We start from the raw sequence: 19,094 nt of genomic DNA, 5'->3' as shown, positions 1-19,094 counted from the left end.
TCCACATTATCTGACCAATCAGAATGAACCTTATAAAGTACTCCACATTATCTGACCAATCAGAATGAACCTTATAAAGTGCTCCACATTATCTGAAAGTTGTAAGAAACAAGAAATGATGCCAACTGTCCATGTGCCTACAAATGCAATAATTATAACACTATTCTACATGGATCCACCTCACTTTTATTTTTCATATTTTCACAACTGTTATAACATAAATGGATCTAGTATCTTGTTGAGTCAAAAGATTTTTCTTTGTCTTGTTGATAGAATTTTAGCAAGTCTACAAAACCTGTAGTAGTAACTGTATACACGTTTAGTCTATTGAACATTTGACGGTTGCATTTTTTGGTATTTGACTCACGATCAGCTCACAGGCTCTTAGCCTTCTTAGCTGTAATTGATATGATATGATATGATGACAGACATCACTGGGTGCTGCACAAGACACTGGGTGTTGCACAAGACACTGGGTGTTGCACAAGACACTGGGTGCTGCACAAGACACTGGGTGCTGCACAAGACACTGGGTGCTGCACAAGACACTGGGTGCTGCACAAGACACTGGGTGCTGCACAAGACACTGGGTGCTGCACAAGACATTGGGTGCTGCACAAGACATTGGGTGCTGCACAAGACACTGGGTGCTGCACAAGACATTGGGTGCTGCACAAGACACTGGGTGCTGCACAAGACACTGGGTGCTGCACAAGACATTGGGTGCTGCACAAGACACTGGGTGCTGCACAAGACACTGGGTGCTGCACAAGACACTGGGTGCTGCACAAGACATTGGGTGCTGCACAAGACATTGGGTGCTGCACAAGACATTGGGTGCTGCACAAGACATTGGGTGCTGCACAAGACACTGGGTGTTGCACAAGACATTGGGTGCTGCACAAGACATTGGGTGCTGCACAAGACATTGGGTGCTGCACAAGACACTGGGTGCTGCACAAGACATTGGGTGCTGCACAAGACATTGGGTGCTGCACAAGACACTGGGTGTTGCACAAGACACTGGGTGCTGCACAAGACATTGGGTGCTGCACAAGACACTGGGTGTTGCACAAGACATTGGGTGCTGCACAAGACACTGGGTGCTGCACAAGACACTGGGTGCTGCACAAGACACTGGGTGTTGCACAAGACACTGGGTGCTGCACAAGACACTGGGTGCTGCACAAGACACTGGGTGTTGCATAAGACACTGGGTGTTGCACAAGACACTGAGTGCTGCACAAGACACTGGGTGTTGCACAAGACATTGGGTGCTGCACAAGACACTGGGTGTTGCACAAGACATTGGGTGCTGCACAAGACACTGGGTGCTGCACAAGACATTGGGTGCTGCACAAGACACTGGGTGTTGCACAAGACACTGGGTGTTGCACAAGACACTGGGTGTTGCACAAGACACTGGGTGTTGCACAAGACACTGGGTGTTGCACAAGACATTGGGTGTTGCACAAGACATTGGGTGCTGCACAAGACATTGGGTGCTGCACAAGACACTGGGTGTTGTACAAGACACTGGGTGCTGCACAAGACATTGGGTGCTGCACAAGACACTGGGTGCTGCACAAGACATTGGGTGCTGCACAAGACACTGGGTGCTGCACAAGACACTGGGTGTTGCACAAGACACTGGGTGCTGCACAAGACACTGGGTGTTGCACAAGACACTGGGTGTTGCACAAGACACTGGGTGCTGCACAAGACACTGGGTGCTGCACAAGACACTGGGTGCTGCACAAGACATTGGGTGCTGCACAAGACATTGGGTGCTGCACAAGACATTGGGTGCTGCACAAGACATTGGGTGTTGTACAAGACACTGGGTGCTGCACAAGACATTGGGTGTTGTACAAGACACTGGGTGCTGCACAAGACATTGGGTGTTGCACAAGACACTGGGTGCTGCACAAGACATTGGGTGCTGCACAAGACACTGGGTGCTGCACAAGACACTGGGTGCTGCACAAGACACTGGGTGTTGCACAAGACATTGGGTGCTGCACAAGACACTGGGTGCTGCACAAGACATTGGGTGCTGCACAAGACACTGGGTGTTGTACAAGACACTGGGTGTTGCACAAGACACTGGGTGCTGCACAAGACACTGGGTGCTGCACAAGACACTGGGTGCTGCACAAGACACTGGGTGTTGCACAAGACACTGGGTGTTACACAAGACACTGGGTGCTGCACAAGACACTGGGTGCTGCACAAGACACTGGGTGTTACACAAGACACTGGGTGCTGCACAAGACACTGGGTGCTGCACAAGACATTGGGTGCTGCACAAGACATTGGGTGCTGCACAAGACACTGGGTGCTGCACAAGACATTGGGTGCTGCACAAGACATTGGGTGCTGCACAAGACACTGGGTGCTGCACAAGACACTGGGTGCTGCACAAGACACTGGGTGCTGCACAAGACACTGGGTGTTGTACAAGACACTGGGTGCTGCATATGACACTGGGTGCTGCACAAGACCCTGGGTGCTGCACAAGACATTGGGTGCTGCACAAGACATTGGGTGCTGCACAAGACACTGGGTGCTGCACAAGACATTGGGTGCTGCACAAGACACTGGGTGCTGCACAAGACATTGGGTGCTGCACAAGACACTGGGTGCTGCACAAGACATTGGGTGCTGCACAAGACACTGGGTGCTGCACAAGACATTGGGTGCTGCACAAGACACTGGGTGCTGCACAAGACATTGGGTGCTGCACAAGACACTGGGTGCTGCACAAGACACTGGGTGCTGCACAAGACATTGGGTGCTGCACAAGACACTGGGTGTTGCACAAGACATTGGGTGCTGCACAAAACACTGGGTGTTGTACAAGACACTGGGTGCTGCACAAGACACTGGGTGCTGCACAAGTCATGGCCACATTTAAATTCCCAAATTTGATTTGAATGAATAAAGTTTAAATTAACAACTCAATGTCGATATTAATGTTGAGATAGCTGTAAAGTTTTATAGACAGACATTGTGTTCTTTCCAAGTTGTGCTATCAGATATTAAATCATGTTTTTATCAAATTTCAATTCTTGTAAGAAGTAAAGTGACCACTACTAACCTGTGTCAAAGTACCAGTTTTGTCAGAGAAAATATATTGAATTTGTCCTAATTCTTCATTGAGTGTTGTTGTCCTGGCTTTGGCTGGAGTATCTTTCTCTTCATAATACATTGATTTATCCCAGTTAATCCAGAAACTCTGCACTAGTCGGATCATTTCCACTCTGTAATACATCATATATGCAGACATATCAACTTTTGGTAGTTAGGTAAAAAAACAACATGATACTATCGTTCTCTGACACCAAACCTTAAGGACATGAAACTCTACCGCTAAAATGGTATTTCTTGTTTTCATTTCACATGTTTCTGTCTCTTTTGCTGTAAAAATAACTGATTCAAGTCTGGTATTTGTTTTCTTCTTATGATAGAACATATCAAATAGTGTGTATGAATTTTCATAAGATCACATTTCTGGGATTAAATGTATAAGAAATGTCAATGTTGCTCTAGAGATGGTATTGAAGACATTATATACATAGTAAAAGTTGATAAATATACACTAAGTTAACCCTTACATGTCATCAAGGGAACAGTAAACCTAGTTTATGGATTGGGAGAAGAACTTTGTAAACTTAATTTGACAAAAAGTGACATAGGATAGTTCAAACTGAGTTTATGGATGGGGAAGAGGAATAGATATGGTTTGTAAAACTTATACATGACACAAAGTGAAGCAGAAACTTAGTTTATTGAATGGCAAGGGTTTGAGGTGGAAGGGTTAGAGGTGGTATTACTTTTGTAAACTGATATGAGATAAAGTGAAATAGACACTAGTCTGTTGAAGTGGAGGGAGGTGATATATACTTGATAAACTTATATGTGACATGGTGAAATAGGCACTAATGTATTGAGGGGAGAGAGGTGAGGGGGCAAAATATACTTGATGAACTTACGTGACATAAAGTGAAATAGGCACTAATGTATTGAGGGGAGGGAGGTGAGGGGGATAAATGTACTTGATGAACTTACGTAACATAAAGTGAAATAGGCACTAATGTATTGAGGGGAGGGAGGTGAGGGAGATAAATATACTTAATGAACTTACGTAACATAAAGTGAAATAGGCACTAATGTATTGAGGGGAGGGAGGGGAGGGGGATAAATATACTTAATGAACTTACGTGACATAAAGTGAAATAGGCACTAATGTATTGGGGGGAGGGAGGTGAGGGGGATAAATGTACTTAATGAACTTACGTGACATAAAGTGAAATAGGCACTAATGTATTGAGTACAATGATATAGGATAAGAAAGTCAATGCTGCAACTGTTACTGAAGTTTTGGTGTAACTCTCCCAGGGTAAATATATCCTGAAATTCCAACCTGTTGATCCTTCCCAGTATCCACATGATATAGAGCATATCAAACACAAACAGAACAATAGAAGGAATATCTGCAATATCAAAGAACACAATATTATTATTAACATTTTTTATATTTATAAACCATACATCAACGTTCATACTAAACTTGAAATACTTAGTAATAGAAGATGTAAACTCAGATACTATGTTTTGCTTTTTAAATGTTATTACATACAGTGAATTTCACAATACTGTGCAGTTTTTCTGTTTGACTGATACAGCAACACATGAAACCAACAAGAAACTGTAGATGCCACACTTCAATAGAAATATAGTATTTTCTGCTATTAAACAGGTTTTCATTGCGGGGGGTGGGGGGGTGGGGGTGGGGGGTGTGTGTGTGCATATTTGGTGATATTTATTGTACTTGTAATAAACAACTTGTCAAAAGAAAACTTACAAATAAAACAATTTTGTTCATAAGTTTATCGATACTAGTTCTCTTGAACTTGGCTTGTCCACTGTTCTGCATTTGTTTGGTTTCCTTGCCAGCAAAGACAGTCAGTCCATACATCCATTTGGTATTTCTCAGCACACAGCCTCTCAACACTAGCTGTTCATTATTTAATGAAAACTTGTCATTACTCCAATCCATGTAACCTTCAAATCGTTCTAAGTTATTGTTGGGTTGCTCACAATGAACTTCACCTAGATGAACAAAATTAGTAAATGCAGATTAATAAATTTGGCTATTTACATATTTTCAATTTCAAGGGATGTTAAGACATTGTAGTGTGGTATTTCACAGCTAGGTAAGCCAATACGCATGGTTATTTTGTCATATAACAAAATAAAACAAGTGATGTGACAGAAGTCCATGACACATGTATGGCATACTTGGGGTATTTGCATATTTTTAGTACATGTAATGTTCTCTGCGCCTGTACTTTCATGAGTGTAGCGAGGTTTCAACAGTGCACGGTAGACAAAATGTGAAGAGAGGCGTCCATTTCGGCGTCTAATCTACTCCCACTAATGATTCAATTGTACATTAAGTTTATCAAAGTTGATCTTTTTGTTGCATTTTTTATATGTTAACAATTCATTTTATAAATAGAACTGTGTGTTGTCACTGTATCTTATATGATGTCAACAAAACTGTCCCTTAGCGAAGTCAGTATACTTTTTGTGGGATTGACACAGACTTAGGTAATTTTGATGTCTGCCATAAAATAAATGCACCCAACTTTCTATGACAATAAATCAAGATTTCTCACCTGATTATTAAGATACACTTCTACAAAGTCAATGTACCCCCCCCCCCCCACACACACACACCCTCTAGTATTCCATGTACAATCCATTTAGTCAACCTGTTACTAATTCACATTTCATAATTACATTTTGTATATCATTTTAATACTTACAATTCAACTCTGATAATTTCTTCAAATCATCACCAAGTGCTGCCGTCTCTGTTAAAGCCTGTTTGACTTTCAGATTAGTTTCTCTGCAAATATCAAAAATCATAAAAAGTCAGAACTTAGAAACAAGTTTTGTGTATGGACTTTATAGTCTTTGTGTCACTGAGGCTGAATAGTAAAATATACTACATGATTTCCTAATTTAATTGTCAGTTTTTACAACTCATATTATTTCTATTCTATTGGACCAACCATTAAATTGTAACAGTGCAATGAAAAGGGTTGTAAATAATTACATCCACTGGAGTTGAGATTATAGCCGTTACAGTGCCATGAGAAGGGTTGTGGGTTGTACATAATGAACACTACGTTAGGATACAGATGGCTATCACTGTCTGCATACTTCTCACCAGTCAATTTCAAAATATTTACAGCAGCTTTTCTGTTTGATACAACCAAACAGAAACCAACAAAGAAACTGTATATGCCACACTTCAATAGCAAGATTGGCTTTTTTGCTACATTTAGTCTAAATGAAATAAACCACTTAAATGTATTGCAACTCAATGCAGACATTCGGGTGATGAAGGGTACTAAAATGTTGTGTTTATATGATGTCTGTATGGTGGCATGTGTAGTTCACTTCACTTCTGAAGACAAAATGTATCAAGAAACTGTACTCATTCAATCTTGCTATCTTAAAGAAGGTGAAGCATGTCCAGTTTCACTGGTTACTTCTATTGGACTCTATAAAGTTCTAGTTTAACAGTAAACTTTCATGAGTATGTATATCCAGTCATGCACTTGGTACCTGATAGGATATATACTCTTATTTGACATGCCAAAGACAGCAAGTCATTTGAGAATCAAAGCAGTTGTCCACTTGTACCTCACGGATTTATAACATTCCAGTAATAATTACCAAGAAGTAATAATTATTACTGCATTGAGAATAGCAATATTGCAATAAAAGTGATTAACAGTAAAAATGCATTTAAAATAATAAGTATACTTACCCATCCAGATCAGCTGTCTCTATATAAACTAAGCTGTGTGGTTCACTGCTACTAAGTAATATAACATCTGATGGCACTGGCTGGTTTATTTCTAGCCTCAAAATATCACCAACTTGTATTTGTTGCCATTTACATTTTGTTAAGCTGTAAAATATCAGTAAAATGGACTAAATCAACATGTTTGCTTGTTATTCTAATTAGCAAGTACTTAGTTACAGTAACTATAGCTAGTATGTGAACAATAAATATTCTAATTAGCAAGTGCTAATAGTTTTAGTAACTAACAAGTGAACAATAAATATTGATGGTGTTTTCACTGAAGGTACTACAACTGCTAACATCAGACTGTGGACGAATGGAAACCTGTTACAAACAGTGAAAGTACACACAAATGAATTGGATTAACAATAAAGTTCCAGTAGGATATATACCTGCGCAGCAGGTTGGAAAAGTTACAGAGTATATTTCTAAATGTAATGGTAGAAATAATAACCCTGGCTTGCGAGAATGCATTTCATAGTTTGATTAGAACAAATGTATTCACTGAAAATTGTTAAAATACCAATAATTAGACAATTGTACATATTAATCTGTGGTTGATGTTGTCCATAAGCAGTACAGAAACAGGTTGAAATAATTAGACAATTGTACATATTAATCTGTGGTTGATGTTGTCCATAAGCAGTACAGAAACAGATTGAAATAATTAGACAATTGTACATATTAATCTGTGGTTGATGTTGTCCATAAGCAGTACAGAAACAGGTTGAAATAATTAGACAATTGTACATATTAATCTGTGGTTGATGTTGTCCATAAGCAGTACAGAAACAGGTTGAAATAATTAGACAATTGTACATATTAATCTGTGGTTGATGTTGTCCATAAGCAGTACAGAAACAGGTTGAAATAATTAGACAATTGTACATATTAATCTGTGGTTGATGTTGTCCATAAGCAGTACAGAAACAGGTTGAAATAATTAGACAATTGTACATATTAATCTGTGGTTGATGTTGTCCATAAGCAGTACAGAAACAGGTTGAAATAATTAGACAATTGTACATATTAATCTGTGGTTGATGTTGTCCATAAGCAGTACAGAAACAGGTTGAAATAATTAGACAATTGTACATATTAATCTGTGGTTGATGTTGTCCATAAGCAGTACAGAAACAGGTTGAAATAATTAGACAATTGTACATATTAATCAGTGGTTGATGTTGTCCATAAGCAGTACAGAAACAGGTTGAAATAATTAGACAATTGTACATATTAATCAGTGGTTGATGTTGTCCATAAGCAGTACAGAAACAGGTTGAAATAATTAGACAATTGTACATATTAATCAGTGGTTGATGTTGTCCATAAGCAGTACAGAAACAGGTTGAAATAATTAGACAATTGTACATATTAATCAGTGGTTGATGTTGTCCATAAGCAGTACAGAAACAGGTACCAATAATTAGAGAATTGTACATATTAATCAGTGGTTGATGTTGTCCATAAGCAGTACAGAAACAGGTTGAAATAATTAGACAATTGTACATATTAATCTGTGGTTGATGTTGTCCATAAGCAGTACAGAAACAGGTACCAATAATTAGAGAATTGTACATATTAATCAGTGGTTGATGTTGTCCATAAGCAGTACAGAAACAGGTTGAAATAATTAGACAATTGTACATATTAATCTGTGGTTGATGTTGTCCATAAGCAGTACAGAAACAGGTTGAAATAATTAGACAATTGTACATATTAATCTGTGGTTGATGTTGTCCATAAGCAGTACAGAAACAGGTTGAAATAATTAGACAATTGTACATATTAATCTGTGGTTGATGTTGTCCATAAGCAATACAGAAACAGGTTGAAATAATTAGACAATTGTACATATTAATCTGTGGTTGATGTTGTCCATAAGCAGTACAGAAACAGATTGAAATAATTAGACAATTGTACATATTAATCTGTGGTTGATGTTGTCCATAAGCAGTACAGAAACAGGTTGAAATAATTAGACAATTGTCCATATTAATCTGTGGTTGATGTTGTCCATAAGCAATACAGAAACAGGTTGAAATAATTAGACAATTGTACATATTAATCTGTGGTTGATGTTGTCCATAAGCAATACAGAAACAGGTTGAAATAATTAGACAATTGTACATATTAATCTGTGGTTGATGTTGTCCATAAGCAGTACAGAAACAGGTTGAAATAATTAGACAATTGTCCATATTAATCTGTGGTTGATGTTGTCCATAAGCAATACAGAAACAGGTTGAAATAATTAGACAATTGTACATATTAATCTGTGGTTGATGTTGTCCATAAGCAATACAGAAACAGGTTGAAATAATTAGACAATTGTACATATTAATCTGTGGTTGATGTTGTCCATAAGCAATACAGAAACAGGTTGAAATAATTAGACAATTGTACATATTAATCTGTGGTTGATGTTGTCCATAAGCAGTACAGAAACAGGTTGAAATAATTAGACAATTGTACATATTAATCTGTGGTTGATGTTGTCCATAAGCAATACAGAAACAGGTTGAAATAATTAGACAATTGTACATATTAATCTGTGGTTGATGTTGTCCATAAGCAATACAGAAACAGGTTGAAATAATTAGACAATTGTAAATATTAATTAGTGGTTGATGTTGTCCATAAGCAGTACAGAAACAGGTTGAAATAATTAGACAATTGTACATATTAATTAGTGGTTGATGTTGTCCATAAGCAATACAGAAACAGGTTGAAATAATTAGACAATTGTACATATTAATTAGTGGTTGATGTTGTCCATAAGCAGTACAGAAACAGGTTGAAATAATTAGACAATTGTACATATTAATCTGTGGTTGATGTTGTCCATAAGCAGTACAGAAACAGGTTGAAATAATTAGACAATTGTACATATTAATTAGTGGTTGATGTTGTACATAAGCAGTACAGAAACAGATTGAAATAATTAGACAATTGTACATATTAATTAGTGGTTGATGTTGTACATAAGCAGTACAGAAACAGGTTGAAATAATTAGACAATTGTACATATTAATTAGTGGTTGATGTTGTACATAAGCAGTACAGAAACAGGTTGAAATAATTAGACAATTGTACATATTAATTAGTGGTTGATGTTGTACATAAGCAGTACAGAAACAGGTTGAAATAATTAGACAATTGTACATATTAATTAGTGGTTGATGTTGTACATAAGCAGTACAGAAACAGGTTGAAATAATTAGACAATTGTACATATTAATTAGTGGTTGATGTTGTACATAAGCAGTACAGAAACAGATTGAAATAATTAGACAATTGTACATATTAATTAGTGGTTGATGTTGTACATAAGCAGTACAGAAACAGATTGAAATAATTAGACAATTGTACATATTAATTAGTGGTTGATGTTGTACATAAGCAGTACAGAAACAGGTTGAAATAATTAGACAATTGTACATATTAATTAGTGGTTGATGTTGTACATAAGCAGTACAGAAACAGGTTGAAATAATTAGACAATTGTACATATTAATTAGTGGTTGATGTTGTACATAAGCAGTACAGAAACAGATTGAAATAATTAGACAATTGTACATATTAATTAGTGGTTGATGTTGTACATAAGCAGTACAGAAACAGATTGAAATAATTAGACAATTGTACATATTAATTAGTGGTTGATGTTGTCCATAAGCAGTACAGAAACAGATTGAAATAATTAGACAATTGTACATATTAATTAGTGGTTGATGTTGTACATAAGCAATACAGAAACAGGTGGAATTCATAATCATCATAGAGGGCACTGATTTTTGGGTTGTGGACCCAAGTATCAATTTGATTTGATTTGTTGTGTATACTGCTACAAAACTATGCTTATCCACTTGTGATGTGATACTACTCATGCTGTATGACACTTATATAAGTAAGTTATTGTACTGAACAAAACATTTTTAAAAAACGCTAACACTACTAGTCATATTGAGTTTATGCATAGAACTATAAACCATGATACAACATATATCACACAATTACTTACACATCACGAGTCAGAATTTCTGCTTCTCTATTGTTGACCAAATTGTCACTTTTATGTCGTTTCTGTCAATAAAACAAATATAGCTCAAAAGAGTTCAAATCAAAATTAATTAAGCTTTTAAGTATACAAAACTGTATAGTTTCCATAGACTACTCAGAAAGTTACATAAACTCATCAGTGGCAATTAGAAATTGTCACAAAACTGGTCAGCTCTAAGCTTGAATTGAAGGGGCAATGTCTGAGCATACAAATCAGAATAGATTGTGGGATATTTAGCTAATGTATACAGAGGTATGATTAACAAAAACAACCATTTTGAATGATGCATGATGGGCAAAATATTCAGATGAGATTGTGATGTGATTACTTACGATGTCATCATAGCCATCCTTGACTGCTGTTACTGTGAGTACAAAGACCAGAGGTAGAGCAGTTGTGATTGGATTTAATGATGAAATCCATGGCATCACCTACAAAATCAAACGTCACATCTTAATAATTCTATTTAGACAATCTTAAAGTGGCACAAGCTGAGTTTCTTACTTTATTTTTACTCAGGTAAAAATACCCACACAGGATCTCAATAAAACTCTTCTAGAATGAAATGTTGATGCATCGCTTCTATGGCATTACAGTTGACCTCTTCTGACATTAATTGTTAGAACAGTTGATTGCAGAGAAGAGATTTCTGCGATATTTTTCCACACGTATGAAAAGTTCTATTATCAGTTATACTTTACTACCAGGTTTGAGTTCAGTCAGTTGCAAGTAATGGTTTATAAGTATGTTTCACAACATAGAATACTATGGGTGTCTTCTGAATATTATACAGCAAAGTTTTATCCCCAAAATGTATCAACTCAGCTTGTACCCCTTTAACGATATCAGTTGAAAGGACTTGGGCTCCCTATACTGCTGGCCATAACAATGAAAGTATATTGTGATGTCAGAATTTTACCAAGCGGTTTTTAAAACCCTGACAACACAGAGTAATGGGAAATTCTCTGGAATGAACTATGTTTTCATACTTGCTGGACACAACTACATTTTGTACATGTTCTTAAAGGGTACACTGAAGCCTGGGGATCAAAATTGGCCTGAAAAGAAACTCTGGTGATATCAACTCAAAGACAGACACTGACTGAAATATGTAATTCAGAATAGCAAGGCTTTAGACAGTCTTTCTACAAGTGATTTTTAAAACACATCAAAGTAAATGATACTGTACTAACAGAAGTGGTACATCTCATAACAATTAACATATGACAACAGCTGACACAACAGTATAAGATATCACATACAGTATCAATTATTGGATTACACTGAATTCAAATAAATGATGATAATCTCCCTTGATGGATTAAGATACTTATAGGAGAAATTTATAGGTTACTTGTGATATTGTATATAATCCTACCAGTAGTGTGCCTTCTAAGCCAATTTGACATGCTAGTATGACGCACACAATTTCTACTGATGCACCAAATTTGGTGTTCCCCTATCTCTTACTACAGTATGTGGTGACCATGAGTCCTCTAAGCCAATTTGACACGCCACTGACACACACAATTTCTACTGACGTACCAAAATTTGGTGTTATTCCTCTACTATCTCTGAGTCTTACTGTGACCAGTGTGTCCTCTAAGCCAATTTGACATGCCACTGATGCATACAATTTCTACTGACGTACCAAAATTTGGTGTTCCCCTATCTCTTACTATTTATAATTTTGTGACTCACAAGAAATCCCAGTTTTTCTCATTTTGACTCACAACAACAAAATTTAGCTATCATTAGAGGGCACACTGAATCCTACACAGATGTTGTTATAACTCTGTCAGACATTATACTACGACATACTAACAGTTGAACAGTTACATTACTGCAGTAGAATCTGCAGTCTATATGTGCTGTATAATAAAAGAGATTTACTAAGTCTATTGGTTGTATAATAACAAAGATTTACTAAGTCTATTGGTTGTATAATAACAGATTTACTAAGTCTATGGGTTGTATAATAACAGAGATTTACTAAGTCTATTGGTTGTATAATAACAGATTTACTAAGTCTATGGGTTGTAATATGATTTACTCACCTGTAGAATAAGCAGGGTTAGGAAATACGCATTGGCAACTCTCTGGAATTGTTCAAATAAATTAATTGGTAGGAATGTTATAATATTATACTTGGATGTCTTCACATAGTTGTCCTATGAAGAGAAAAAAATGAAAACTTGAAAATATTCAAGAACTCAAGACATTTTGCTTTGAAAAATGGATATGCACATGTATGTCATAGAACACTGTGCTAATACCAACTTTGAATGAGATCTGTTCAAGCATGTCTGAGTTATGGCTTTGGACAGGGAAAATTTGCAAACAAAATGGCTGCCAGGCGGCCATATTGGATCGTATCATGAAACAAATTGACGTGCATATGTATGTCATAATATGTTGCCCCTGTACCAAGTTTGAAAAAAATTGGTCCAGGCTTCTCCAAGAAACGGCTCTGGACGGACGGACGGATGGACAGACGCACAGACAGACAGAGGGGCGGAACCCAATCCAGACTTCGCCCGGCAGGGAATAAAAATGTCAACAGTCTTTACATTTCTTAGTTCAAATGGAAGCACATTCCACAGAGAGGGTGTGTGCACACTGAAAAAGCCTTCCACCCAACAGATTTATTAAAGTTACCATGTGGCTGGACTAAGAGAAGCTTTTCAGCAGAAAAGTCTAATAGTCTAATATCTACTAGTAAGAATTATAGCAATCATAACAAATATCATTCTAGACTACATGTACACGTAGGTATATACTTCCAATTCAATATGTTGGCAATCATGTAACCAACATCCCAATACTTTATTGGAGAGATGACTTTTTAATGAAACTGTTCACAGTGTTCATTAATTAATAGTGATTACATCATTAATCTAATTAGCTGCTAATAACTGTGACAAATTAAAGTCTGCTGTCCAAGTTAATTACATTCCTACAGCAATCAGTGTCATTAATGTGGCACCAGCTGAGTTTATTAACAGCTGTTTGACTGCATCAGAGTGGATACCTTTACGTAATAGTTAGTATAACTATAAAGTTAATGTCAATGCATGTCTTCAATGGCACTAAAATCACACTCTCCCATTGTGTGTGTGTGTGTGTGTGTGTGTCTGTCTGTGTGTGTGTATGTGTATGTGTGTGTCTGTGTGTGTACATGTATGTGTATGTGTGTGTATGTATGTGTGTATGTATGTATGTATGTATGTATGTATGTATGTATGTATGTATGTATGTATGTATGTATGTGTGTGTGTGGATGTGGGTGTATGTGTATGTGTATGTGTATGTGTGTGGGTGTGTATGTATGTATGTATGTATGTATGTATGTATGTATGTGTGTGTGTGTGTGTGTGTGGGTGTGTATGTATGTATGTATGTATGTATGTATGTATGTATGTATGTATGTATGTATGTATGTATGTATGTATGTATGTACATGTATGTATGTGTGTTGTAGATGTTTTAAACATTGACAAATGTTTATTCATATTTTGCATATAAAACAAAAGATTCATAATATTTTTTCCTTACATGATATACAATGTAGAGTATGACAAAAGCCTGTGAGTAGTAGTAATATCTTTATGTGACAATAACATAACTCAAGTTACACATTATAATTTACAGTTAATGTATTCTCATAACAGTTTATGACGATGTTATCAAGGACATTATCATATTTTATATTTAATTATCGACAAGGACATTATCAATTCTAATTTCCACTATAATAGTTAATAGCATATTACAGTACTTCGTCATCAATGTTTTAACTAATATATTTTCTTTGAAGTTGATTTCATTATCTTACTTCTGTCTATCATGTACATACATCAATTCAGAGCTAATTATTCAAGGTTTACCTTCCAGATCCCATGACTGTATAGGTTTTATAACATATAATTTGATTGTTCAAAGACATCTATAAAAATACCGCCAATGGCGTTGTAGCACAACTGTAGTTTTTAAAAATGTTTATCCATATGGTAGTCCATGCTAACAATAAGTGTTCATTTGCTGAATAACTATCCAGTTGCCTATCCAACCATGTTGCTATCTTTACGATAAATGCTATCATTTGGCTGTTGCTATGGGCGTGGTCATGTTGTTAGATATATTTGCATACATTTGTGTATGTTTTTGTTCACTTGTGTATGAATTCCTGATATTGTCTTTGCAATATACGTGATCATTTGGCTGTTGCTATGGGCGTGGTCTTGTTGCTAGGAAAATTTACATACATTTTTTGAATGTTTATTCAATTGTCTATTAAACCCTGTTGTTATCTTTGTGAAATACACCACCGTTTGGCTGTTGCTATGGGCGTGGTCATGGTCACTAGGGTATTTGCATACATTTTTTGAATGTTTATTCATCTGTCTTTCTATTCCTGTTGTTATCTTTGCAATATACGTGATTATTTGGCTGTTGTTATGGGCGTGGTCTTGTTGCTATGCAAATTTACATACATTTTTTGGATGTTTATTCAATTATCTATTAAACCCTATTGTTATCTTTGTGAAATACACCACCGTTTGGCTGTTGCTATGGGCGTGGTCATGGTTGCTAGGGTATTTGCATACATTTTTTGAATGTTTACTCACTTGCTTACCAGATGATGTTGTTATTTGACCAAAATATACTGCCATTTGGTTGTTGCTAAAGGGTGTGGTCATGGTCGCTAGGGCCAATTTTGTCAAAATGTTTTTAAGAAAATCTGCAGAATAACAGTTTCAGAAACATCTTGCCAAGTTTCAGACTAATTGACCAAGTACTTTTTGAGATATATGTTTTTGACCAAAAATGAACATTTTTACACCTAATTTGCATATCACTCATGGAATCATGGTATGCTTAATATTTCTTCGTCCATACATCCCTAGATACATTCCCATTAAATTTCAGCCCAATCTGCTCAGTAGTTTTAGAATTATAGATTTTTAACCAAAAAGACACATTTTTAGCCCTAATTTGCATATCACTGATGGAATCATCCCGTCATGAACAAATCTTACTTTACACCCCCTTAAGAATGTTCCCACCAAATTTCGCACCAATCTGCCCAGTAGTTTCTGAGTTTAAGTTTTTTGACCAAAAATCACATTTTTTGACCCAAATCACACACCTGTGATGCGATCATTTCGATTTGAACAATTTCCCAACTAGACACCCAAAGTAATGGACCCACCAAATATCGTGGCAATCGGTTCAGCAGTTTTTGACTTTAAGTTGTTTACACACACACACACACACATCCACACACACAGACAGACAGACGCCGGGCGATCCCTATAGCACTACTGAACAAGTTCAGTTGTGCTAAAAATTATCATTGTCACATGTAAATAGTTATTGGTATACTGCATGCATGAACCATGGATGTCAAAAAGAAAACCCAGTTTGTGTAGTTTACTTACAATGTAGAACAGTAACTCTTGTTCAGTGTTTTTGTTATGGGTGCATGGTTAAATTAGGGCTGGATAGATAGACTGAATCACTAGGTGCACATACTCACTGTACATGTATGTCTTGGAGTATAACACTTAAGTCAGCTTATTTATATATAATTTATAGATGTCATATTTCAGTCTATTTCATTTCATTCCCTTTCCATTTAAAGCCCCAAAATACTGGATAATTATCAGATGTTATAAGGTTTCCATAGCGGCATTTTTTGTCTGTCTACAAAATGTACATCTCTGTCTAATTCTGATATCACAAACATTTTTAAAGAAATTAATTTGCTGCTATGACTACTTATTTAAAAAACACCATATACATACATGTACATAACCCACACACAACCTTATAATGTATACATGCAGCCAATGCAGCCAACACAACCACACCACATTTATCCACACATACACATACCTACCCACACCACACGTGCGTGCCACACACACACACACACACACACACACACACACACATACCCACACACACACACACACACACACACACACACACACACACACACACAAACACACACACACACACACACACACACACTCATATCTATGTTACTTATTTCATTCCAGCTAGCCCTTAGAAGTAGTCTAAGAAAGAGTAAGGAAGTTTTTTATATTAGAAAGTTAATACAATCAAATCAAATGACATTAATTTTTATTGGCTTCATTATTCTAAAGAAATCATTCCTGTTCATGTCCTTATTTCCCAATAGAGCACGTATTCATCAAATCTAATCATTTCTGCTTGCAATATGGCCAATTATTGAAAACAATTCCTGATCCTAGCTAAGACCTGCTAACCTAGTATCTGTAACATTGTCAATTTGATTACTGGCATTCTACCAATGTTGTTATTACTATGCAAGCTGTGAGAAGCATGTGACAGTATTTTAAGCCTACAGGCCAGCACACTGTTGAGATATAAGTAAGGTGATTACTCTAGGCTCTTCTTTAAGTGCTTCAATCTGTAAGTCTTCTTAGAGGGGAATCCGAGACTGGGAAGCTTCATCAGTTCTGAAATGCTTTCACAACTTTCAACAGTTGATAGTGAAAAGCATATCATGATTTAATAACACAGTTTTTCCATTAGAAATGTCATCCATCATCAATAACACACAATATGTGTGTGGTTACTGACAGTAAATATGCCAATGACTAATTCTGGGGAGGTCTTCAGTCAATACATTGACCACCAAGACCACCAAATGTCTGACATATTGCTTCAAACAATAATTTGTTTTTAAATTAATTTGGCAAATCAGTATTTTGGTAGGTTTCCATGGATACATTATATTAATCTTAGTACCAATTATAAGAAAAATCAGGTCATTTTACAATGCTTTCTTGCAATATTTGTCAGTAAACAAAACTTAGAATGTATGTGGCCATTGGTATGATACACATTATAACATGCATAAGCCAAGTTATTGTCTTTGAACAGAAAATAAGGATTATATACCCTGGTTGTTCTTTGTCATGACAACCCATGTTTACGTCACTGGTTCTGCATAGTTGAAATGTGAGTTAAAACATTCCAAATTACCATTACCCCCCCCCCCCCCCCCTTTCATAAATTCTGGTTGACAATCGAGGTATAATAATCATTCTCTAATATTTTTTTTTCATTCAGCCAGAAAATACTTGTGAGCTAAGGGCTGTGTTACTACTCGTTTCACAACTCATAATGACAAGGCCCCTTAGATTACTCATATTTTTCTTGACAAAGCAAAATATTGGGGAATAATGTCGCTTTGTAACAATTCCATCATAATTCAATTTCAATTTTCTGAGTATCAAATCAAATCAAAGAGTCTAATAGTCAAAGGTTTCCTAGTCCTTCATTAAAAATTGTGAAAATATATCAACTTCATATAGAACATAAAAATCTCCTAGCTGTGTTTCCTTAATTTCAATTTCAATCCTCCCCTTCATCTCAGATTATAGTCGAGGAGTGGGGGGGGGGGGGGGTGCATTGTTGTTGACTTGTTTCTCTTTTTATACATTTTTATAATAAGTTTTTATGTACATGTGAGGGTTTGTCTCAACTATGTGTAAGTTCTTCATCAATCTGATTAAAATCTGATGTAGTGAAACTGACTAGATGTTTTTATTTACCTCTTATTTTGATCACTCCTTTGTGTCATTGTTCTGGATGGCACACGATCACCCGGAACAAAACGAAGGATACAAAACAATGGAAATAGAGGTAAATAAAGAATCTAGCCACTTTTACCACATCAGATTTTAATCAGATTGGTTCTTCATATGGATTACTACAAGGAGTACAACTAAAAATGTTGTTTTATTACTCTTGAATAATATTTTGTATTAGTTTCAAACTCAGAGCATAAATAATTTATCTAGTATATTTCAGCTCAGCCTTCAACTCTAGCTGTTATTGTTTTTGGTCAATGATGTTGACTGTAGTCATATGACAAGTCTACATTATTGTCTCCATGTACATAATACCTGAAAAGGCTGAGTGATTTAACCAAAATGTAACTATTTACCCTCTGTCTGAGTTCACAACTAACATAAAAATACTACATGGAGTACATGAATTGACCACTGACCACTTATACAAATTCTTATGGTCAAGTTTTTTGTGATAAAATAATTTTCACCTTTGTTAATACAAAATGATGCAATA

General features: G+C 36.2%; 1 protein-coding gene across 3 annotated transcripts in view; it reads right to left on the bottom strand.

Moving 5' to 3' along the window:
- The window catches only part of LOC144443823 (putative phospholipid-transporting ATPase IM), an 88,573-nt gene that overhangs the window by 22,497 nt on the left and 46,982 nt on the right, over positions 1–19,094 (bottom strand). For all 3 annotated transcript variants that reach the window (XR_013481709.1, XR_013481708.1, XM_078133384.1), the window contains exons 4-11: positions 13,007–13,120; positions 11,282–11,380; positions 10,911–10,972; positions 6,848–6,991; positions 5,835–5,917; positions 4,868–5,115; positions 4,300–4,496; positions 3,101–3,263 (exon numbers count right to left, since the gene is read on the bottom strand). Coding sequence is in view for 1 of the 3 variants with exons in the window: in XM_078133384.1 (XP_077989510.1) it covers positions 3,101–3,263; positions 4,300–4,496; positions 4,868–5,115; positions 5,835–5,917; positions 6,848–6,991; positions 10,911–10,972; positions 11,282–11,380; positions 13,007–13,120 (1,110 nt within the window). In the remaining 2 variants the exon portion in view is untranslated. The remainder of the gene's footprint in view (positions 1–3,100; positions 3,264–4,299; positions 4,497–4,867; positions 5,116–5,834; positions 5,918–6,847; positions 6,992–10,910; positions 10,973–11,281; positions 11,381–13,006; positions 13,121–19,094) is intronic.

Source organism: Glandiceps talaboti, chromosome 12, assembly GCF_964340395.1.
Source record: "Glandiceps talaboti chromosome 12, keGlaTala1.1, whole genome shotgun sequence".
Taxonomy (NCBI): domain Eukaryota; kingdom Metazoa; phylum Hemichordata; class Enteropneusta; family Spengelidae; genus Glandiceps; species Glandiceps talaboti.
This window is presented reverse-complemented; position numbering and strand designations above follow the sequence as displayed.